The sequence below is a fragment of the Theropithecus gelada genome, chromosome 6 (assembly GCF_003255815.1).
Source record: "Theropithecus gelada isolate Dixy chromosome 6, Tgel_1.0, whole genome shotgun sequence".
NCBI lineage: Eukaryota > Metazoa > Chordata > Mammalia > Primates > Cercopithecidae > Theropithecus > Theropithecus gelada.
The window spans coordinates 59,612,821-59,637,844 of record NC_037673.1 but is presented as its reverse complement, the minus strand read 5'-3'; the positions used below and the strand labels follow the sequence as shown (position 1 = coordinate 59,637,844).

Below are 25,024 nucleotides of genomic sequence, written 5' to 3'. Positions count from 1 at the left end.
AACTCTTTCCCTGAGATAAGCTTTTTACTTCTTTTGCAAGGTAGCTATTTCAGTAATATTTGCGATGGCACTATAATGAAATCTATCAGGAATTAGAAGGATGAGTACTTTAACTAAAAAATGAGCATGTTTGAGAATTTCTGATAACACTAATGGGTTAGTGTTTCAAATGAAAATAATTGAGTCAACAAAAAGAAATTCTTGGATCAGTCTTGAGGACTTAGTAATACTGATAAAGAAATATCACTTGAAAGGAGCTTTTTGTCTTTAAATGAAGATAAATTAAAAGGGTAACTAGGATTTGCTACCTGCAGTACTGATACCTACTAGCACAGAATCCAAGCTAGAGTATAAAAGAAAACTCCCTTTCTAAGTCATTGGGCAATTTTTAAGAACTCATTTTTTGGGGGGGAGCAAGAAAAGTAGTCAGACAAATCAGTCCAAGGTGAGGTATCTTTGGAAAATTTAATTTGGACCATATTTTCCTCCTCTTTCTGAAAACATCAAATATTCCCATACATTTTGGGTTCCACAGCTTACAAAGGGGCAGTGGGTTTCCCGCAGTTACATACTGTACCCAACTTTCTATAGAAAGATAAAACATTTTCCAACCTTGCTTTTGAGTACTTCCTAAAAAATGCTTTAAAGTTTCCTTACAATCAATGGCAAGTAAAACAAAGTAAGGCTTTTTTTTTTTCTCCTTTTCCCCTTTTTATGTACTACATGTTGGAGGAATAAGGAAGGAAGACTAGTTCCATCAGAATACTAGTAATCCTAGTACCCTGGGAATTACTGCTGGATCCTCCCAGGTATACCCCTATTATTGAGGCCCTGATGCACCCCTGCACTGAGGAACCTGAGAAGGGTAAGTACTGAACAGTTTGTCATAGCCACGTGGGACTGTCACAGCACAGGTGGGACTGGGAGTCGCCCAGTTCTTCTTGGTGCTCACAGGAGTAACAAAGGAACTAGGACCAAACCATAACTAGAGGTCTCCCATGTGGTACTGCAGTCTCACACGTTCACTTTTACAGGCCTTACAAATGTAGACGCAACGTATTTACTGGGGAAAAAAAAAAAGAAAAGAAAAAAATGCCTTTACTAATTTCTGTATCAAATTATTAGAATGAAAATAAAAGCATTTGTCTGATGAAACACACTTTCTATGTTAGATGAAAATAACTCCCTTGCAAGGTAAGCTTGGTAATGTGTATTTGTCACTATTATACATTTTTGCTTAGTACACACATTTCTTTAATAGCATCATCTGAACAGCTTTGTCAGTTTTCAAACCTGTAGTTTCATTAGCTTAAAAAAAGGATAAGGCAGCCAAATTTAATGAATTTTGGTTGCAGAAAAACATCTCGGGCATTAACTCTTATCTTCAAATGTTAAGAGCACATAATTAAAAGATAAAGTTTCTTCTCTTAACAGGAAACTAAGCAGCTATTGTCATCAAATGTACTTTTACATGTACTTTTTAGTAAAGGGCCCCCCATAAATATAAAATTAAATTCTTTTGAGGAATAGGTTTGTGATTTTAGTTATGCAGGATTTACATTTATCCTTTACATTTTGTAGTAAAAAAAATGTGTGGTCTTTGCTTATTTTCATGAAGTGATTTCTTCATCTCAGCAGGCTCTCACATACAAACAGCAGGCTAGGTTACTCAGCTTGTTTCTGAAAGGCGAGGCAGCCACATGTCATGTGCTCTTAGAATCCTTGCAAAAATTCCTGTAGCTGGGTGACGATCTCCGTGTCCACTGTTTCCATGAGGGACTGGAAACCTTGTTCTCCTAGCATCTCCTGCTGTGCCTTGAGCTTCTCGTAGATGAACTGCTGCAGTGACACCATATGAACAGGGTCCTTCAGGGCCAGCTGTGGGATACAGAGAGGAGCAAGACTGTGTCAAAAAAGCAAAACAAGTCTCTCCTACCTGCAATTTACAAGTTCTTTGTAATCTCTTCCACAGTAACAAAATTGCTTCTGCCTCTCTTCTTACACAGATTCTGTAATAGTCTCACAGTGGAAAAATCTGTCAAAGAAAATTTCATTCAATTAGTCTAACTTCAGTTCCCTCGGGCCCCCTGAACATGTTTTCTGATTAGCCATTTCTGAAGAGCTGGGGGACTCACTCATTTAAAGCATCAAAGCCTAGTAGAAAGCATTCTAAAAGAAACAGAACATGCTGAAGAACATTAAATACAATTGTCCAGCATTCTCCTTAGGAAGACAGGGTAGGCCACTGTGGCAACCCAGTGATGCCCTCAGGATCCAGAGAGGAGATAGGGTTTGCCCTACCCTGGATTGCAATACTATTTAAATTCCTGTATATGCTTCTGGCTGAAAAAAAAAAAAGGGACTCCTCGTCTCCCACTGGGATATTTGGAAAACAAAAGAAGTATAATTTCATGAAAAATAACCCATAAGTCTACTCCCTAAAGATAACAATGACAAAGGAAAATATTTCGGCTTCTTCTATCCCTGTGGCATGCACATACATACATATACATAAAACACACCTGGACCCAGGCTAAATGCAATGTGTGATATACCGGATTGAATCCTGGAACTAAGAGTGTTACCAGAAAAACTGGTAAAATCTAAATAAAAGTCTGGAGTTTAGTTAATAATAATGCACCGATGTTGGTTTCTTAGTTTCGATAAATGTACCATGTATATTTGAAAAATGCAGGGCTGGGCCCGGTGGCTCATGCCTGTAATCCCAGCACTTTAGGAGGCTGAGGTGGGCAGATCATAAGGTCAGGAGTTTGAGAACAGCCTGCCAATATGGTGAAACCCCGTCTCTACCAAAAATACAAAAATTAGCCTGGCGTGGTGGTGCATGCCTGTAGTCCCAGCTACCTGGGAGGCTGAAGCAGAAGAATCGCCTAAATCCGGGATGTGGAGGTTGCAGTGAGCCGAGATCGCGCCATTGCACTCCAGCCTGGGCAACAGAGCGACAGAGCAAGATTCCGTCTCAAAAAAAAAAAAAGAAGAAGAAAAATATAACATACAATGTTAACATTAGGAGAAACTGGGTGAGAGGCACATGAGAACCCTTTGTACTATTTTCGTTACTTTTCTGTAAACCTAAAATTATTCCAAATTAAGAAGATTATTCTAAAAAATGGACTCAGCAATTAGAAAAGCATACACCTCTGTGGCCATCTGGTATGAGGACAAACCGCTCTACAACTGACATCTCATCTTATGTCTTAGCTTATACAAGTGTCTAATCATACAATTTCTAAACAGCTAGGCCTGTGTTCAATTTTGAGATAAAAGCTGACGTCTCCAAGCTCTGAATGACATTCAAGGTTAGTTATTCTCAAGTTAATGACTTCATCAGAACTAGAATACAGATTGGAAAATTCCTGGTTTTGTTCTCTTTCCATTACTTCCACACGCTCTTGCCTTCTAAGAAAGTATGTGATCATTCAAGAAATATTTCCATTGAAATGGGTAAGATAAAATTAGGAATCTTCAGAGGCTTCAGTTATTAGCAAGAGATAATTACCCAGAATTCCTGACTCTGGGGTAACACCAGATAAATGAAGCGTTAATAGCCACTACATTAATAAGATATTTCACCCAGCAAGAATTTAGTGAAGCAAAATCTTTCATTTTCCTTAAGTTATGTGGCATGTCATTATTCACTTTTTAAGCCTATATGTCCAATTATAATTTTTCAAAAACTACTTACCGTAAAGTTATTTTGTCAGAGGCCTTTGAACCAGTGCAACTCCATCTTTTTTTTTTTTTTTTTTTTTTTGAGATGGAGTCTCTCTCTCTCTCTCTCTGTTGCCCAGGCTGGAGTGCAGTGGCACAATCTCGGCTCACCTCAAGCTCTGCCTCCCAGGTTCACGCCATTCTCCTGCCTCAGGAGTAGCTGGGACTACAGGTGCCCACCACCATAGATGACTAATTTGTTTTTATTTTTATTAGAGATGGGGTTTCACCGTGTTAGCCACGATGGTCTCGATCTCCTGACCTCATGATCCGTCCGCCTTGGCCTCCCAAAGTGCTGGGATTACAGGCGTGAGCCACAGCGCCTGGCCTGCAACTCCATCTTGAATAGGAGCTGGAGAAAATAAGGCGGAGACCTACTGGGCTGCATTCCCAGGATGTTAGACATTCTAAGCCACAGGATGAGATAGGAGTTCAGCACAAGATATGAGACATAAAGACCTAGCTGATAAGGCAGGTTGTGGTAAAGAAGCTGACTAAAACTTCCCAAAACCAAGATGGCCACAAAAGTGACCTGTGGTCATCTTCACTCCTCATTACATGCTAATTATAATGCATTAGCATGCTAAAAGACAATCCCACCAGCACCATGACGATTTACAAATGCCATGGCAATGTCCAGAAGTTACCCTATATAGTCTAAAAAGGGGAGGTACTGGCTGGGTGCCATGGCTCACGCCTGTAATCCCAGCACTTTGGGAGGCTGAAGAGGGCAGATCAACTGAGGTCAGGAGTTCAAGACCAGCCTGACCAACACGGAGAAACCCCATCTCTACTAAAAATACAAAATTAGCTGGGTGTGGTGGAGCATGCCTGTAATCCCAGCTACTTGGGAGACTGAAGCAGGAGAATCGCTTGAACCCAGGAGGCGGAGGTTGCGGTGAGCCTAGATCATGTCATTGCACTCCAGCCTGGGTAACATGAGCAAAACTCCGTTTTTTCAAAACAAAAAAAAAGGGGGGGAGAGGGGGAGGAACCCACAGTTCCAAGAATTGACTACCCCTTCCCCAAAAATCTCATGAACAATCCATCCTTTGTTTAGCATATAATCAAGAAATACCCATAAAAGGCCAGGCATGGTGGCTCACGCCTATAATCCCTGCACTTTGGGAAGCCAAGGCAGGTGGATCACCTGAGGTTAGGAGTTTGAGACCGGCCTGGCCCACATGATACAATGAAACCCTGTCTCTACCAAAAAAATACAAAAAATTAGGGGGCCATAGGTGGCACATGCCTGTAATCCCAGCTACTCGGGAGGTGGAGGCTGCAGTGAGCCGAGATTGTGCCACTGCACTCTAGCCTGGGCAACAACAGCAAAACTCCGTCTAAAAAAAAGAAAAAAGAAAGAGAGAGAGAAAGAAAGAGAGAAAGAGAGAAAGAGAGAAAAGAGAGAAAGAGAGAAAGAGAAGAAGGAAGGAAGGGAGGGAGGGAGGAAGGAAGGAAGGGAGGAAGGGAGGAAGGAAGGAAGGAAGGGAAAGCAAGCAGCCTTTGGGGCTGCTCTGCCTACGGAGTAGCCATTCTTTATTCCTTTACTTTCTTAATAAGCTTGCTTTCATTTCACTTCACTCTGTGGACTCAACCCGAATTCTTTCTTGCGTGAGATCCAAGAGCCCTCTCATGGGATCTGGATCAGGACCCCTTTCTGGTAACAATTTCCTACTGAATTTTGCTAAAGTGTTTTCCATCCTAGGAAAATACTAAATAATTGCTAACTTGAATTTAATTTTTCTCACTTAGAAACAGAACATTTTTTAATAATAATAATATATTCAGGCTTCCTTTCCATGAAACTTGGTAGATGACATACAAATACACTAGGTATATAACAGAACAAAAAAATCTTAAAGGAAAATTTATCTACAACAATGTATTTAACCATGTGGTCTTCAAAAATTCCTTAGTTTAATTAAAATATCTTTGGTTTCAAAATTCCCTTCTTTTCTGACTTCTAATTGTTTTGCTGCAGGTAACTGTCAATTTCTGAAATATATCTAAAATAACTAAGTTTCTAAGATCTGTTGGATGTAAACTCTCCTAACTTTGTGGCTTAATGAAGAGTATGAGTCTGGCAGATACCAACCAGAACAAACTTAATCAATAGGGCGCAGCAATACAAACTCAATCATCAAATTATACCCACTGTGAAATCCAATCTGTCCTTTGAGAAGCTTGGAATACAATTTCTAAATGATCAGCTTATAAGTAAAGGAACATTTTACATTGCTATGTCTAGAAACACTGGGACCTAGACTTCATGAGATAAAAATGGCAGTACATACATACATATATATATACATGTCTCAGTAAACAAATTAAAATTCTAATTTAGCAATTACCTTATAATCTAGGTTTCCTGACATAATTATTTTTCTTTCTATTAGTCCTTGACCACTATTACTTGGGCATTCTTACTCTAGTATGCCTTTATTGCAATGTGCTTTAAATCTCTGAGAGTAAACTTGAGAGTAATGCACAACTTAAGGAATCAGACAAAGTAATTATTTCAAGCCTAGATCTGAGCAACAGAACATCTGCTTATTTCTTCACGTTTCGGTATGCAATGATCTTCAGAGCAATTAAATGGAAATCAAAATACAACATCCACATTTACTAAACTCCAATCACAAGCAAGGCTTCTGCTAGGTACAGGGTAGGCCGTTCACATATATAATTTCATTTAAAATTAATAATAAGAATAAAGGAGGAAAGGGAAGCCTCAGCAATGTCACAACAAATCTTTATACAATAGTTCTTCACTTGGCAGCATAAGGGAATCATTTGGGGAACTTTAAAAAATGCTGATGTCTAAGTCCTACCCCTAGTGATTCTGATTTTAAGTAGTTTCAGGTTCTAGAATATTTAAAAGCTCCACAAGTGATTGTGATATACATCCAAAAATAAGAAACATTGCTACAGAAAAATGTGGGCCAAGAGTTTTGAGGCCTAACCTCTCAAGTAAACACAATAAAACATCTACAGGTATTTCTATATGCATTAACATAAAAGAATACAGACAACACGCTAAATAAAACACCTAACACTTTAAAAAAAACAAAACAAAAACCCTTCAGCTAGTAATTATAAGCTCTTTAAACTCAAACCCATTTACCATTACTTACTTGCCAGAAACCTTTCAAGTTTCCTTTCTCTTTTAGTCTCACTGAGGCAATTTTGAGGGAGTTTTACTTTACTGTGTGCGTACTAGGAAATGCTGATGATTTTTTTTTTTTAATCATTGTTTGACTCCTCCACTGTCCAAAAGTTTAGTGTGCTTCTGAGTTTCGTTTTTATTTCCTGAATTCCAAAGGATTCCTCAAATCACAGGGTAAATAAGATTCAAATTTGTAAAGGACGTTCATTTAGCCTACTTTTCCTAACTAGTTATTGCTAGCATATAACAGCAACATACATTTACATATAATTATCACTTATTAAATTCTCTTCATAGTTGATCTGTTGATCTTCTTGGACTTTTCTGGCTTAAATTACTGACAGAGACAGGGGGCAGCCAAGGCCCCACTCTCCTTCCTGCTGAAACCTCGCCTTCAAGCCTAAAACAGCCTGAAGGCTGAAAAACAGGACTGCAGGCCTGGGAGAATCTCCAACCAGCCTGCCCCCTGGGAGGACTGGGTGGAGTCTTGGGAAATTCATGCCCCGTTTGCAGGGGGAGGAGCCTGGCCTGTCCTGTTCCTGTGTGGTAGGTATCCTGGGATTCAATCTGTGAGATGGGGGCCTGTTAACAGGTACCCCGTCACTTTGCTGAGTTTTTTTCCATTTTGCCCAATAAATTCTGTTCCCCTTCGCCCTTCAAAGTGTCTGCGAGCCTAATCCTTCCTGGCCATGTGACAAGAACTTGGTTTTTACTACAATATTATCATACAATGACTTCTGAATTTCGTCTCTTCTTTGCCAAAACTTAAAACTTACATCCACTCTCTTCTCATTACATCGGATAGAAACTCTGTATAACAGAATATTGTATCATCATCATCAAACTCTTTACTCTTCTTCCTAGGCCACACAGACCACATTTCCCAGCCAATGGAATGTGAGCAGAAATGGTAAGTGCCATTATTCAACCTAACTCTTAAACCACTCCTACTCATTCTTTTTTACAGTTTTCCAGCTAGACCGAGCCATGTGTTAAAGCCACGCATTTCAATAAGTCCGGATTGCAAGCCAAAAATAAAATTATAAGCCCCCACCCCCCCGCCACCCACCATCCATTTGAAGGGACTTCCTCTTTGGCCAGGACACTCTTAAAATTTAACCTGAAAGACTACTTCAGGCCATGATGGTAAGCAGATGTGCCTCATTACACCTCTCCAGTATTAGAATCAACACAGACATTAAGTCTGACAATAGACATTTATAATTTACTCTCTTTGAAGCCTACTACCTGGAGGCTTCACCTGCATGAGAAAACTTTGGTATCCACAACCCAGACATTTCCTTTCTATTGACCCCAGGTCTTCAGAAAAACTCAACCAGAAAAAAATCTACCAATAATCTGGAAGCCTCCTGCCTCCACATTTTGTCTCACCTTTCTGGACCAAACCAATCTATTTCTTTCTTTTTTTTTTTTTTTTGACAGAGTCTTGCTCTGTCATCCAGGCTGAAGTGCAGTGGCGCAATCTCGGCTCACTGCAAGCTCCGCCTCCCAGGTTCACACCATTCTCCTGCCTCAACCTCCCAAGTAGCTGGGACTACAGGCGCCCACCACCTCACCCAGCTAATTTTTTATATTTTTAAGAGAGACAGGGTTTCACCGTGTTAGCCAGGATGGTCTTGATCTCCTGACCTCATGACCCGCCCTCCTCTGCCTCCCAAAGTGCTGGGATTACAGGCGTGAGCCACCTTGCCCAGCCCTGTATTTCTTAAATGTATTTGATTGAAGTCTCATGTCTGCCTAAAATGTATAAAACCAAGATGTACCCCAACCACCTTGGGCACATGTTCTCAGATCTCCTGAGGGCTGTGTCACAGGCCATGGTAACTCATATTTGGCTCAGAATAAATCTCTTTAAATATTTTACAGAGTATGACTCTTTGTTGACAGGATCATCCCTCAAAGACTTCCGATTTCAAGACCCACTCCTGCTCCTCCCTCTCTTATGTTTTTCCTGGGCAATAAACTATTACTTTGAGATTCCAGAGGTCTGTTATAGAAGACAGCATTTCCTGGCATTTAGAATATTCACTATCCAGTGGTATGTTTGTGCACAGTTTCAAATAGATATTTTAGCATGGTAAAGACATAATATTCTATTCCTATTTCAATAAGAAATTTTACCAGGAATAAATGCTAAATTTAATGTTAGATTAAATTTGCTGATAGTAATTTACATTTCTGTATCTATTTTTATTTTAAAAAGCCATCTACACTTTTGTTTTATTCTTTTTTCTAGGTTCTAGAATAGCTGAACTAGCATAGAATGATGTATTCCTTAAAACTGGATACAAAGAAAGGAAGGGAGGGAGGGAGGGAAGAACAAAAGAAGAAAAAGGGTGGAAAGACAAGCTGTTGCTAAAAGAATGTCATTAGTACTTTTTCATTTTACAAACAGGGTCTCATTCTGTCCCCCAGGCTGGAGTGCAGTGGTGCGATCTCGGCTCACTACAGCCTCTGCCTCCTGGGTTCAAGCAATTCTTCTGCCTCAGCCATTCAAGAGGCTGGGATTACAGGCATGCAATACCATGCCTGGCTAATTTTTGCATTTTCTGTAGAAGCAGGGTTTCACCATGTTGGCCAGGCTGGTCTGAACTCCTGACCTCAAGTGATCCACCTGTCTGTCTTGGCCTCCCAAAATGCTGCCATTACAGGCATGAGCCACCCAGCCTGGCCTGTCATTAGTAATATTAAATGAATTAAACTACATTAAAAAAAAGACTGATAGTACATTCTGTTAAAACCACTTGCAACGAGCAAGCAAGAAACATTTGAGAGGAGGGACTTTTGCGGGCAAGAAGGCAATTAAAAACACTTCTTCCATGGTTACAAATCTATTTCTATCTGGTCCTAAGTGATTTTTCTTTTTGCAAAATTAATATGGGGGAAAACTGTTCTGAAAAGATTTTTCCATTGATTAGCCTAGACTCGCATGTATAATACCTCAAGCCATACTATATGCCTTCTTATCCCTAATATTTTATGTTTATTATTCTACCCCTTGATTAAATTGGCCAGGTTTATCTACTTTGTGGGCATTTTAAAAAGAAAAACAGGCAAACAATACTTTTTCATCATTTTTAGTACTTCTCTGCTTTCTAATTTTTAAAATTATTGTCTTCTATTTTTCAAAGGCTGATTTTTTATAATGTCTTCTATTTTTCCTTTTTTTCACATCTTGACATCAGTAGAGTTCATTTATTTTCATTTTTTCTTGTATAATAATAAAATTACTTAAGGCTAGGAATAATCGTGTTCACACGTTTTTATGTGTAACAATCTCAAAGCTGTATATCATCTACTTCAAAATTTCAAGCTTCCCCTTTAAAATACTGTTTAAAAAACTTTATGAAACCAATATTTCTCTCAACCTTTGTGTAATATCTGGTTTTACTTTAATGTGGTCAGATAATTTAACCTGTACTATTTCTACTCTGAGAAATTAGGGATTTTCTTTGTTAGCCTAGAATGTGCTCAGTTTTTGTAAATGTTTCATGAATATTTATATATACAGATATTAAGTTTCCTGATATTATTCAGATCTGTCACTATACACATACTAGATCATCTTAAGTTCAACTAAACATAGGCTCACAAGACTACCATACGCTATGCTTAGCATCAGTTTATACAGAAGGCTGTGGGGAAGACTTGCTATCACAAAAAAAAGAAAATGTGTAGGAAAATAAGATAAATTTTGTACCAATAAAAATGTTATAATCTTACATGTATTTTCAGAATCCTATAAAAAAGTATGTTGCTTTTTGAGATAATTTCTTATATGTTTTATAAAAGCATTTCTACTTGTAAGTCAATTTTGGCAGTGCAATTTAGGACTATCTCTATTCAATTTCTAGCGATGGGGTGATCTCTTTACATTAAAAAAAATCAACTTTAGGCCGGGCGCGGTGGCTCAAGCCTGTAATCCCAGCACTTTGGGAGGCCGAGACGGGCGGATCACGAGGTCAGGAGATCGAGACCATCCTGGCTAACACGGTGAAACCCCGTCTCTACTAAAAAATACAAAAAACTAGCCGGGCGAAGTGGCGGGCGCCTGTGGTCCCAGCTACTCGGGAGGCTGAGGCAGGAGAATGGCGTGAACCCGGGAGGCGGAGCTTGCAGTGAGCTGAGATCCGGCCACTGCACTCCAGCCTGGGCGACAGAGCCAGACTCAGTCTCAAAAAAAAAAAAAAAAAAAAAATCAACTTTAATATATAACTAAATTAAATAATAGGGAATTGTTTTCTTTCCATTCATCTTATTGTCATTAAAGTAAAATGACTACATAATAAAGCGTAACAGAATATTTAGGGGTGTGCTATGCACATCAATGTTACAAAATTAGAAAATAACAGATTGCTAGAGATCTAAAAGTGCCACTATCCAGCAATGCCTTTAGTTCTATTACTTCCCTCTCAGAAATATAATTAATATTCCTGTTTGTCCACTATGGGAGAGAATATACTACAAAACCAAATATGTGAATTAATACATTGTTCCTATTATATGTCGACACCAGGTGATTCAGAGAATGGAAAGAGGTAAACTGTGGAGGAAAAATCAGATGAGATTTCTATTTGAAATCTAAATGTCATGGATATGCTGAGTTTTCTGAATATCATTTATTTCCATCTACACTTTTATTACAGGGACTGAGAAATCTGAACAAGTATGAACATCTATAGGACACAGCTGCTCCCTTATAGCTCCTTATTGTTCCAATTGCCTTTGTGGTTCCAAGAAGCAAGATCACTGAGCAAATCTTAGGAGAATCTCAAGTCTCTTGGTAAAAATGCTCAACAAGGTCAAGCTATCAGGTGAAGGACTGAAAAGTGCAGGTGCTATAAAGAGGAAATGTTGAATGAGAACCTTTAAAGACAAGAAAGTTTAATAATGAGTCAGTCAGTGTCCTCAATCTCTTTCAAAAATTTGATTTCATCAAATGGTATATCAATAATTTATAAAAATGATAAAATGTGCCAGGCACGGTGGCTCACGCCTGTAATCCCAGCACTTTGGGAGGCCAAGGCGGGCGGATCACGAGGTCAGGAGATCGAGACCATCCTGGCTAACATGGTGAAACCCCGTCTCTACTAAAAATACAAAAAACTAGCCGGGCGTGGTGGCAGCGCCTGTAGTCCCAGCTACTCGGGAGGCTGAGGCAGGAGAATGGCGTGAACCCGGGAGGCGGAGCTTGCAGTGAGCTGAGATCGCGCCACTGCATTCCAGCCTGGGCGACAGAGCGACTCCCTCTCCAAAAAAAAAAAAAAAAAAAAAAGATAAAATGTGATGGAGATGAATAAGGGGCTAAAAACTTTCCATCTTGACCATCTGGTGACAGAGCAAAATTGTTTAATAAACCAAGTTTGACTATGAAGCTAATTTTTCTAAAGCAGATCCTGTTCTGTCACTGATTTTTTTTTTTTTTTTTTGTCCGAGTCAGAGTCTCACTCTGTGGCCCAGGCTGGAGTACAGTGGCGCAACCTTGGCTCACTGCAACCTCTGCCTCCCAGGTTCAAGCGATTCTCGTGCCTCAGCCTCCTGAGTAGCAGGGACTACAGGGGCATGGCACACGCCTAGCTGATTTTTGTGTTTTTAGTATAGATGGGGTCACGCCATGTTAGCCAGGCTGGTCTCAAGTGATCCACCCGCCTCGGCCTCCCAAAGTGCTGAGATTACAGGTGTGAGCCACTGTACCCAGCCATCTCACTGGTTTTTATTATCACAGATCAGATGTATACATATTTCTAAAAGTTATTTGTTTATATTTTGATTTACTGAGGAATTTTCAGAAACAGTAGAAAACTTTTGGCAAGAAAATATTTGAGATTGTGCTTAGCCACATCTAAGAAAACTTCCTGGCATTTTCCTACTACAGGATCTCAACCTTCTCCTCCTGCCCACCCCGCCCATCAGCATTTGGCTACCTACAGATTAACTGCTTCCACTCAGTGAATGATGATGCCATTAAATAGATACATCCACATAGCCAGTTAGCTGTCCTTGGGCCTCAGTAACAGAAATATGTTCTCTCTGTTTTCTGTTCTGGCTCCTCCTCCTCTCTGTTCTGCACCACTGCCACCCCCTTCCCCTTCCACCCATCTTCCACTTTTAATGACCTGTCATGACACATGTACCTATCAAGATAATCCAAATGTACCTATCTTTGATCAGCAAATTCCATTTTGTCATGTGTTAAATAACCAGAATGGAGTCACTTGTGCTAGATGCCATGTAATCAAACTAAATTTCAAAACAGACCAGTTTTCTAAAAATGGGATTCACAGTAACCAATCGAAAGGGGCCCAGTAAACCTGAGATAGCATGATAATGAAGCACCCTTTCCCTTAGCCCATCCAAGGAAAGTAACCAAATGTTAACCAATCCACTGTTTGTACTATGCTGTTTACTTGTCCCTGCTCAAGTTCCCTTACAAAAACCAACTCTTCCACCACCTCCTCAGAGCGCCTATCTATTTTGCAGACTGGATGCTGCCTGATTCATGAATCACTAATAAAAACTAATTAAATCTTTGAAACTTACTTTGTTGAAACTTTGTTCTTTGATACATGAAACATATTCACAGGTTCCAGGGATTAGGACATGCACATCCTTGGGGGATGAGAGAGATTATTCTGCCTGCTACACTTATGGCATACAAGGCCCTCTATAAGCCATTTGCTCTTTTGGCACGTGGTATGCACCTAATAAATACTTCTTGAATGGTACTCCTACAACTACCCGCTGCTCAGTGAAACAAGATAATTATACTTGCAAAATCTAAACTCAAACAAAACTACACCAACAAAACATGAGTGGCTTAAATTCAGGGTTTCTCAAACGTGGCACCATCAAACATTGGGTAGATAATTCTTTTTGGGGGGGGGGTTGTTCTGATACAGACAGGAAACAGGGAAATACTGGGTAGAAGAGGGCGGTTTCCCAGCAAAGGCCCCCACCCTCAAGCCTGGAAACTGGACGCCCTAAATGGGAACAGGCACTCCTGTTTTCATGCCCAAAAGTTTCCGTATGGCCCACTACACCCCGCTATCCTGTACCTATATAAACCCCAATCCACCTGGCCTGCACAGGGCGGAAAACCGCTTAAAGGCATTGTTAAGCCACAAACAATTAGCATAAGCGATCTGTGTCTTAAGGGTGTGTTCCTACTGCAGTGAACCAAGCCCCTCCCTTCGTTTCCCATAAGGGATACTATGAGTTAATTTAATATCTATAGAAACAATGCTAATGACTGGTTTGCTGTTAATAAATATGTGGGTAAACCTCTGTTCGAGGCTCTCAGCTCTGAAGGCTGTGAGACCCCTGATTACCCACTTCACACCTCTGTATTTCTGTGTGTGTGTCTTTAATTCCTCTAGCGCCACTGGGTTAGGGTCTCCCTGACCGAGCTGGTCTCAGCAAGTGGTGTCCATTCGTGGGGGCTCGAATCCAGGTGGAAGGATCGCCAAGTGATGGCTGGAATGGAAAACTAGCTGGAGGACACCCGAGTACTCTCAAAGCAATCCCCATGGTGAGTAAGAAGGGGAGCTTGGAAGCATCAGGGTAACAATGGGACAGGTTTGGGGTCTGGTTCGTTCCAGCCTTGGAACTTTTTCACACTGATAACGAGGAGGAACAAGAGTATAGTAAAGTAACAGAAGAGGTTACAGAGCATGTTTATTTGCCAACTAAAGCTAAAGCGGCAAGGGAAGGAGAGGTTCATCCCTACGCTTCTGCACCCCCTCCTCATTATTTTGAAGAAGATGACCCCCCAAATCTTTCTTTTCTGGAGGACACTTGGCGAAAAGTAGTTGTCCCAGTGACTGCTTGAGCAGTGCCTTGAGTGACCGCTCTTAGTTCTCTTCAGGTAGGAATTCAGCAAGCTAGACAAGAAAGTGATTTAGAGGCTTGGCAGTTCCCTGTTAGAATACACCCCCCAGATCAAGAGGGAAGTATTATAGCTACATTTGAGCCTTTTCCTTTTAAATTACTCAAAGAATTAAAACAAGCAATAAATCAGTACAGGCCAGGTTCTCCTTTTGTAATGGGATTGTTAAAAGAATGTTATTGTTTCCAGTCGGATGATTCCTACTGACTGGGATGTTCTTACTCGAGCTTGTCTAACTCCTGCTTGGTTCTTACAATTTAAAACTTGGTGGGCAGACGAAGCTTCCATTCAGGCTGCTCGCAATGCCCAGGCCCGACCTCAAATTAATATAACTGCACACCAACTTTTGGGGGTTGGCGGCTGGACTGGTTTAGATGCACAACTGGTCATGGAGGATGATGCCATAGAACAGCTTAGAGGAGTGTGCATTAGGGTTTGGGGAAAAAATCACTTCAGGTGGAGAACAATACCCTTCCTTCAGTGCTATAAAACAGGGACCCAGAGAACCACATGTTGATTTTACAGCTCAGTTACAGGAGTCTCTTAAGATTATTGCAGATTCCGCTGCTCAGGATATAGTGTTGCAGTTATTAGCTTTCGACAATGTTAATCCCGACTGCCAGGCTGCTCTGCAACCTATTAGAGGGAAAACACATTTAGTTGATTATATCAAGGTCTGTGATGGTATCGGAGGTAATCTGCATAAAGCTACCTTGTTGGCACAGGCAATGGCAGGACTGAGAGTGGATAAAGGAAATACTCAATTTCCTGGAGCTTGTTTTAACTGTGGGAAGCATGGTCATACTAAAAAAGAAGGTAGAAAAAATCAGTGAGTCAGGCTGCCAGATAGGGGAAAAAAGAAAACTGTTGAGCCTGAAATATGTCCAAAATGTAAAAAAGGAAAACACTAGGCTAGTCAGCATCACTCTAAGTTTGATAAAGAAGGGAACCTGATTTCAGGAAATGCCATGAGGGGTCCGTCCCGGGCCCTGTTCTAAACTGGGGCATTTCTAGCTCAGGCCATTCCCTCACCCCTGTATAATGTCTGTCCCCCGCCACAGCCAATAGTGCCGCGATAGATTTATGCTGCACAAAAGCTGTGGGCCTTCTGCCTGGGGAACCCCCGCAAAACGTACCAACAGGAATCTGTGGACCCTTGCCAGCAGGGACAACAGGATTACTTTTAGGAAAGTCTAGTTTAAGTTTAAAAGGCGTACAAATACATTTAGGAGTCATTGATTCAGCTTATAATGGGGAAATTCAAATTGTTGTATCTACTTTTGTTCCTTGAATAGTAGAGCCACGAGAGTGCATAGCACAGCTACTGATTCTGCCATATGTGCGAATGGGAAAAAGTGAAATTAAATGAACAGGAGGATTTAGAAGCACAAATAAACAAGGCAAAACAGCTTACTGGGTAAATCAAATTACCGATAAGCATCCTACCTGTGAAATAACTATTCAAAGAAAGAAATTTAAAGGTTTGGCAGATACACGGGCAGACATTTCAATCATTTCTCTACAGTACTGGCCGTCCACGTGGCCAATTCAACCTGCTCAATATAACATGGTTGGAGTTGGTAAAGCCAATGAAGTATATCAAAGTAGTTACATTCTGCATTGTGAAGGGCCTGACGGACAACCTGGGACTATTCAACCAATTATAACTTCTATACCTATAAATTTATGGGCAAGAGATTTATTACAACAATGGGGAGCACAAGTTCTAATTCCAGAACAATTATATAGCCCTCACAGTCAATATATGATATATGAAATGCGTATGTCCCTGGTATGGGACTAGAAAAAAAATTTGCAAGGTTTGAAAGAACCACTTCAAGTGGAAAAACAAAGTTCCCGCCAAAGATTAGGAAAAAATTTTTGATGGCGGCCATTGTTAAGCCTCCAGAACCTATACCTTTAAAATGGTTAACAGATAAGCCAATTTGGATAGAACAACGGCCACTAAGTAAAGAAAAACTGGAGGCTTTAGAGAAATTAGTTGCTGAACAATTAGAAAATGGGCACGTAGCTCCAACATTTTCTCCTTGGAATTCTCCAGCTTTCATAATTAAGAAAAAATCAGGTAAACGGAGAATGTTAACTGACTTAAGAGCCATCAATTCAGTTATACAACCTATGGGAGCATTACAGCCAGGATTGCCTTCTCCTGCTACAATTCCAAAAAAATGGCCTTTAATAGTCATAGATTTAAAAGACTGTTTCTTTACTATCCCTTTAGCTGAGCAAGACTATGAACAGTTTGCATTTACAATTCCTGCAGTAAACAACCTGCAGCCTGCTAAGTGTTATCATTGGAAAGTGTTGCTACAGGGCATGTTAAACAGACCTACCATTTGCCAGACACATGTGGGGCAAGCAATTGAACCTACTCGTAAAAAATTTTCACAGTGTTACATTATTCACTATATGGATGATATACTTTGTGCTGCCCCCACTCGAGAAATATTATTCCAATGTTATGATTACTTGTAAAATTCAATTTCTTGTGCTGGTTTAATGATAGCCCCTGACAAAATTCAGATTACTTCTCCTTACTCCTACTTGGGGACCTTAGCAAATGACACTATTGCACCACAGAAAGTAAACACATGTAGGGATAAATTAAAAATATTAAATTATTTTCAAAAATTACTAGGGGATATTCACTGGATATGACCTGCTCTAGGCATTTCTACCTATGCCATAAGTAATCTGTTTTCTATCCTTAAAAGAAATCCTAGTCTCACTAGCCCTAGGCAATTAACAAAACAGGCTGAGGCAGAGTTACAACTGATTGAAAAGCAAGTCCATAAAGCTCAGATAAATAGATCCAGAGAAGACTCTAGATTTGCTAATTTTTTCAACTCAGCATTCACCTAGTGGTGTTACTGTCCAAGAACAGGACTTAGTAGAGTGGCTTTTTCTTCCACATACTAATTCACAGACTCTAACTCCTTATTTAGATCAAATCGCTACTATGATAGGGATTGGGAGAACTCGCATTGTTAAATTACATGGATATGATCCTGGAAAAATTATTGTCCCTCTCACGAAGGCACAAATACAGCAAGCCTTTATAAACAGTCTTACTTGGCAAACTCATTTAGCTGACTTTGTGGGTATTCTCAATAATCATTTTCCTAAAACGAAGCTGTTTCAGTTTTTGAAATTAACTAACTGGATTCTCCCTAAAATAACTAAATTTAAACCAACTGAAGGTGTTGAGAATGTTTTTACAGACGGGTCTAGTAATGGTAAAGCTTCTTATTTAGGCTCAAAAAGTAAAGTTTTCCAGACGCCCTATACTTCAGCTCAAAAAACGGAGCTTGCAGCTGTAATTGAGGTATTGACTGCTTTTGATATGCCTATTAATGTGATTTCTGATTCTTCATACGTGGTTCACTCCACAGTTAATTGAAAATGCTCAGTTATGATTTCATACACAAGATCAATTGATGACAAAAACAAAAAAAGGAGGAGAAATAGGGATTACAGGGCAGCCCATACACAATTGAATCTAGCATTATTTGGTGAAAAGATCCAATAACAAAAAGTTAATAAATAGGTAAAATAATAACTTGGGATAGAGGTTATGCTTGTATTTCTCCAGGCCAAAATCAACAGCCAATTTGGATACCATCAAGACACCTGAAACCTTATCATGAGCCAGATGTCAAGGAGGAGATTCCGGGAGCATCCCGAGGACCCCCCAGTTGCAGCCATGTTGAGGCTGATGCTGAGGAGGACTCCAACTGTCACGAACAACACCTGTCGAACACAGCCACCCACCTGGGGACAGATCAAGAAGCTGTTACAGATGGCAGAAGAAAACCTGAGGAAAGCAGGACAACCAGTCACAATGAATAATTTAATGGTAGCTATGATAGCAGTTATCACCACTGCTGTGAGTATTCCTTCAATAAGGGCTGACACAGAGAACAATTATACTTATTGGGTATATTTATCAATCTTGGCTGGCAATAATGCCTGGATGCAATCACTCTGACACAGTTATACATGCTTTCTGATCTCAGTATTTACCATAATAAATCTGCTCCTATAATTGAGATGTACCGCCCTCAAAAACCTATTTGTAAACAGGATTGGACCCAGTTAGAAAAAATGAACGTACTTGTTTAGGAAGATTGCATTGCAGAACAGGCAAAGGTGCTGTACAACGATTCCTATGGAATCATTATTAATTGGTCCCCTAAGGGGATGTTTAGCTTGAATTGCACCTCTCAGTCTGCGTGCCAGGGCCACACTACGTTCAGCTGACCTGAACAAAATGGTCAGATGGAAGAAATGATAAGAAGTATGGCAAAAATTCCTGTTATCTGGAACCGTGACGGTATAGTGGCACCTCAACCTCAAATGATATGGACCGCTCTAGAAGCTTAACATAAGGATTTGTGGAAACTATTAAATGCTCTTAATAAGATCAAAATTTGGGAAAGAATAAAAAAGCATCTAGAAGGACACTCTACAAACTTGGTTTTGAATACAGCAAAATTAAAACAAATATTTAAAGCATCCCAGGCACACCTGACCCTAATGCCAGGAACTGGAGTGCTTAAAGGAGCTGCAGACAAATTAGCAGCTAGTAACTCATTAAAAATGGATAAAAATACCTGGAAGCTCTGTGATTTCAACGACGATCATGCTTTTAATCTATGTTGTTTGTCTTTGTATAGTCTGCAGATGTGGATCCCGACTCCCGCAAGAAGTAGCTCACGTGTGACAAAGCTGCCCTTTTATCTCTTTGCAAATCAAAGAAGGGAGACATGTTGGGAGCAAGCCCCCCAAAGTCTGGCCATAAACTGGCCCCAAGACTGGCCATAAATAAAATCTCTGCAGCACTGTAACATGTCCATAATGGCCCTAACGCCCAAGCTGGAAGGTTGGGGGTTTACGGGATTGAGGGCAAGGAATACCTGGCCCGCCCAGGGTGCAAAACTGCTTAAAGGCATTGTTAAGTCACAATTAGCATGATGGATCTGTGTCTTAAGGGCATGTTCCTGCTGCAGTGAACCAGGCCCAATCTATTCCTTTAATTCGGCCCATCCTTTCATTTCCCATAAGGGATACTTTTAGTTAATTTAATATCTACAGAAACAATGCTAATGACTGGTTTGCTGTTAATAAATATGCGGGTAAATCTCTGTTGGGGCTCTCAGCTCTGAAGGCTGTGAGACCCCTGATTTCCCACTTCACACCTCTATATTTCTGTGTGTGTCTTTAATTCCTCTAGCGCCGCTGGGTTAGGGTCTCCCAGACAAAGCTGGTCTCGGTACATACCCTATACATCTGAGAGCCACCTCCACCACTCAATAAAACCCCCACATTCACCATCTTCAAGTCTGTGTGTGAGCTGATTCTTCCTGGATGCCAGACAAGGTCCTGGGTACTAAGAGGGCACTGAGCAGGTTAACGCTCAAGCTGCCTGCAGACAGCAAAGCTAAAAGTGGACTATAACACACACACACTTGGGTTTTGGGAGTTGCAGGCTACCAAACCTGGGTGTTGTCATAGGGTCAGAGCCCAGGGGTACTTGCCCTGGCTCCTGCACCTACCTGTCTGCATGCTCCCCCTCCCGCAAGGGGTTTGAGCACTTGTGGATAAGTCACACCTCTGTTGCATATCCTGTGAGGGGCGTCAGGAAACTCTCCCATTTCAGTTCTAAGTCCTGCAGAACTTTAGCAACAGCCTTGGCTCCCACTCATTACTGCCAGTAGCACTTCCCTGTCCTGTAACCACAATGCTGGCAGAGAAGGGCAAGGAGCAGGGCAACATAGTACCCAGTTGAGAGCCACTATTAAACAAAGATCCTTCCTCTTCTTTGTTTGTATGTAAAAGTTACCTCAACTTAATTCACACAATGACATAAAGCCATTTTGAAATAAGGTTAAGCAACTCATCAGGTTTCTTCCAGCTCAGTAAGACAGTTGTGGGGATGAAATCAACTCTTGTTAAGTTCAAAGAAAGTCATAAATAACATCTGAATAGTTTATATAACAAAAGCTTTCCTTTTCTATGTCTTTTATTTTAAAGTCTTTTATTATTCCAAGGGATATCAGATGATTTATTAATATGATGTTCACACACAATGCACATGTGAAAAAGAAAATAAAGATAAAACTGCACAACTGTTTTAAAGTCTGTCATAGGTAATTTCACCTTGCAAGGTTTCATGTAAAAATTAAAGTGGCTAGGATATATACAGGGAAGACTTGAAGGCTCGGGGTGGCACAGGCCCTTCTTTTTTTTTTTTTTTTTTTGAGACGGAGTCTTGCTCTTTCACCCAGGGTGGAGTGCAGTGGCACAATCTCGGCTCACTGCAAGCTCCGCTTCCCGTCCTGGGTTCACACCATTTTCCTGCCTCAGCCTCCTGAGTAGCTGGGACTACAGGCGCCCGCCACCATGCCCGGTTAATTTTTTGTATTTTTAGTAGAGATGGGGTTTCACTGTGTTAGCCAGGATGATCTGATCTCCTGACCTCATGATCTGCCCGCCTTGGCCTCCTAAAGTGCTGAGATTACAGGTGTAAGCCACCATGCCCAGCCTGGAATTATCTTAAGGGTCACTGATTCCTGAGTTCAGTAGTTAATGCCAGCTGTCAACTGGGACCTCAGCTGGGGAAAATGGGCCTACTTCTTATGGATTTATGGGCTTCTTTATAGTATGGTGGCTGGTTTCCAAGTACAAGTGTCCCTAGAGAACCAGGTGGAAGCTATATCTTATAATCGAGACTTGGGGAGTCATAAACTATCAGCAAATGTGCCCAATTTCAAAGGGAAGGAATATAGACCCAACCTGCCAATGAGGAAGAATGTCAAAATCACATTTTACAGAAGAGCATGTGTGCCAGGCATTGTGGCTCATACCTGTAATCCCAGTGTACTTGAGCTCAGGAGTTCAAGACCAGCCTGGGCAACACGGCAAAAGCTCTTCTCTACAAAAAATGTGAAAATTAGCCAGGCACAGTGGTGTGCACTTGGAGTCCCTGCTACTTGGAGGGCTGAGGTGGGAGGATGGCTTGGGACCATTAGATAGAGGTTGCAGTGAACCAGATCACACCACTGCACTCCAGACTGGGTGAGAAAATGAGATCCTGCCTCAAAAAAAAAAAACCAAAAAAAAAAACCAAAAAAGGAGCATGTGGAATAGGAGATATTATTATGGCTATTCTTGGGAAATAAAATCTACCATGGGACTCTTACTCAGAAGCAGATAATCAAACAAAATGTCCAGTAAAAAATTGTGTGTGAGAGGGAGATATGAACAAGCCATTCATCAAACAAAAAAAATCAATCAGCTATAAACATCTAAAAAATTCTTAGTCTCACTCATAATTAAGAAAAAGTACATTAAACAACAGTACACTGCTTTCTACTTATCCCATTGATCAGAATGTAGGATGACTCATGAACCACTGCTGGGCACATAAATTGGCAATTTGGTATAATCTATCACTATTTCAAAAACACATATCCTTCGGCTCAGCATATCTACTTCTAAGAATTTTTCCTACAAACTTTTAGAAGTGCACAAAGACAGGCACATAATGTTGTTTACTGAAGCACTGCTTATAATAACTGAAAAATGGAAACAGTCTCAATGTCTTTCAAGAGTAGAGTTTCTCATTTTGGCCTCAAGGCCCTTAATATTTTTACATTTAAAAGTTATTGGTGATCTCAAGAAGTGTTTGCTTATATGGGTTAAATCAATCAATATTTACTGGATCAGAAATTAGAAAATTCAAAAATATTTATCAACTCACTTAAAAATATCAATAAATCTATTACATGTCAATATAATTTTTATAAATAACTATTTTTCAAAATAAAAATATCTCTTTAGTGAGAAAAATGGCACTGCTTTACACACTTGGAAATCTAATGTGTGGCTTAAATGAACGCTGGATTCTCCTATCTGTTTCTGCATTCAATCTGTTGCATTATGTGTTTTGGTTAAAGTAAAGAAAATCCAGTCTTTCTCAGATATGCAGCTGGAAAATGTAGTAGTAGTTAACAGCCTTTGCTGACCGTTGTGGATATTCTTCTTTGAAACTACACTGAAACTCACAAATAGTAGTTTCTTAAAAGAAATCTGAAACCATATCAATAGACCCCCATTCTCTGTCACATTATAATGCATTGGCCTTACTCTCTGAATAAATCTTTACCTTTGAATGATTTTTTAACATGTACTCACTGATCATTTGGAAAATACTGGTTCACTGAATTATGCAGTTCTTCATTTAAGAAAAATTAAGCAGCAGAACAGAATGTAACATAATTTTAACATTTAAAATACACACATCATATATTTTATGTATGTAAATAAAATATTTGGAAGAACTTATCACATAATGTTAGTAAAGGTTACCCAGGGAAATGTTATTTCACACCATAACATTCATTTTGTGGTTTTAAAATTAGTACAGGTTACTTTTATAATGAAAAAACAATTTCTTCAAAATGGCAACTTCCACATGCAGAACAATTCTTCAAAAAGTTAAATTTTTCTTCCCTTGAAAGACAAGTCCCTTACATTAAAAGACCATAAGTATTACTCAATAATTATTGAGAAAAAGAAGCGGAAGAGAAAAACAGGAAATAGGAAAAACTGCCATGAAGACAGTCTAATGTACCCTGGCATGTTACCTAAGTTACTAAAATAAGTTCTCCCAAATGAGACCACATTCTTCATTTACAAACCTGAACATTTTATTTACCTTGAGCCAATACCACGTTGCCAATGTTTCCAAGTGAACACGGGCAAAGTTACTGAACTCATGATGATTAAGGTTTTTAGTAACAATTCAAGTAAATAAGGGAGATATAGTGAGGATGTCTGCTATGCAATACTCAAGAACAATACTGACGTCAGCAGGCAATTAATTTGAAATCTCAGCTAAAAAAATAACCAACACAATCATCACTTTATTTAGTTCCGAAGGCATTTTCAAGGGAATTTTCTTTTCCAGTGTTTTTGATTACCATTATGTAGCCTTCTATGAAGGATCTTAACCTCTATAATCTGAAACTATTTTTTGATTAACATTTTAGCTCTATCACAGGAAGAACTGCTACCTTAGGGGGATGCCTGGCTATCAATTTGTATCTTTACTGAATCGCAGTTGGATTATTTCAATTTATTATTTCCTATCTTCTTGGATTGTTTTAATGTCACTTTCAACTCTGCAGTTTTTAGGACCTGAATTACCCATGGCCACAGTGTACTTCTAAGACTTGAGACAAGTTTAACATTGAGCTTGTGGGCCTCATTTATAAGGAAAGCTATGTTTGATTGACAATTTTGAAATATTTATAGATAAAGTTATATGTCCTAGAATGGCTTTTTGTATGTTTCAGTATCATCTAGAAATGAAAATAAGGATGTATCAACAGCGGTACAATAGTCAGTTAATCAAACTTAGAGAAGCAGGTAGAATGTGAGCAAAGGATAGATAAAAACAAGTACATCTTTCCATTTTAAGAAACTGGCCTGGTAATAAGCTAATGATATCTAACACTTTAAAAATACTACGTATGTACTATTGATCAAAATACCCTAGAAGATAGGTTCTTAGAGGAAGTACTGATTATAAAGATCAATGGTTTTCACATGTTAAGCATTCAAAAATGTATGTGGAATGAATACAAAAGAAAAAAAAAAGATTCATTTTGAAGATGCTAGTTCTATTGCCATTATGTATTTAGTTGTGCTATGGTAGCAGGTAGGATTATTTGATTACTTGATCATTTGATTATTATCACTTGATTATTTGATTATTTAACTAACAGTAAACAGAGAAACACTTTTAATATTGTTAATTTTGTTAAGTCTTAAAAGAATGGAATGTGAGGATTTGTACACATTTTTATAAACTGGGCCTTATGGTAACCAGATTTGGTGCAAATATATGTGATAAGTGATAACCAACATACAAGTGACAACAAATCAGTGACAACCAAAAGACAGACATGGATAAAAATCCATAGTAAAATTGCTTTCTCATTGCAAAGTGAGAAGCAATAATTTGTATTCACTATTCTTCAAACTGTTATTCAATATATAGCTGGCTTTTTCCCATTATCTATCTACAAACTTTGTAAAGATCATCATGTGCCAAAGGATAAAGAAAAAAACAAAATTATTTCAGTAATTTTTGAAGGAAAAAAAAGAATCAGATGGCAAGCAATAAAGTG

General features: G+C 39.5%; 1 protein-coding gene across 3 annotated transcripts in view; it reads right to left on the bottom strand.

Moving 5' to 3' along the window:
* Positions 1-439: 439 nt before the first annotated feature.
* Positions 440-25,024, bottom strand: part of IPO11 (importin 11) — a 238,648-nt gene continuing 214,063 nt past the window's right edge. For 2 of the 3 annotated variants that reach the window (XM_025389458.1, XM_025389457.1), the window contains exon 30: positions 440-1,878. In XM_025389458.1, coding sequence (XP_025245243.1) covers positions 1,714-1,878 — 165 coding nt within the window. In that variant the 3' untranslated portion in view covers positions 440-1,713. The remainder of the gene's footprint in view (positions 1,879-25,024) is intronic. The other variant, XM_025389459.1, reaches the window with a different exon arrangement.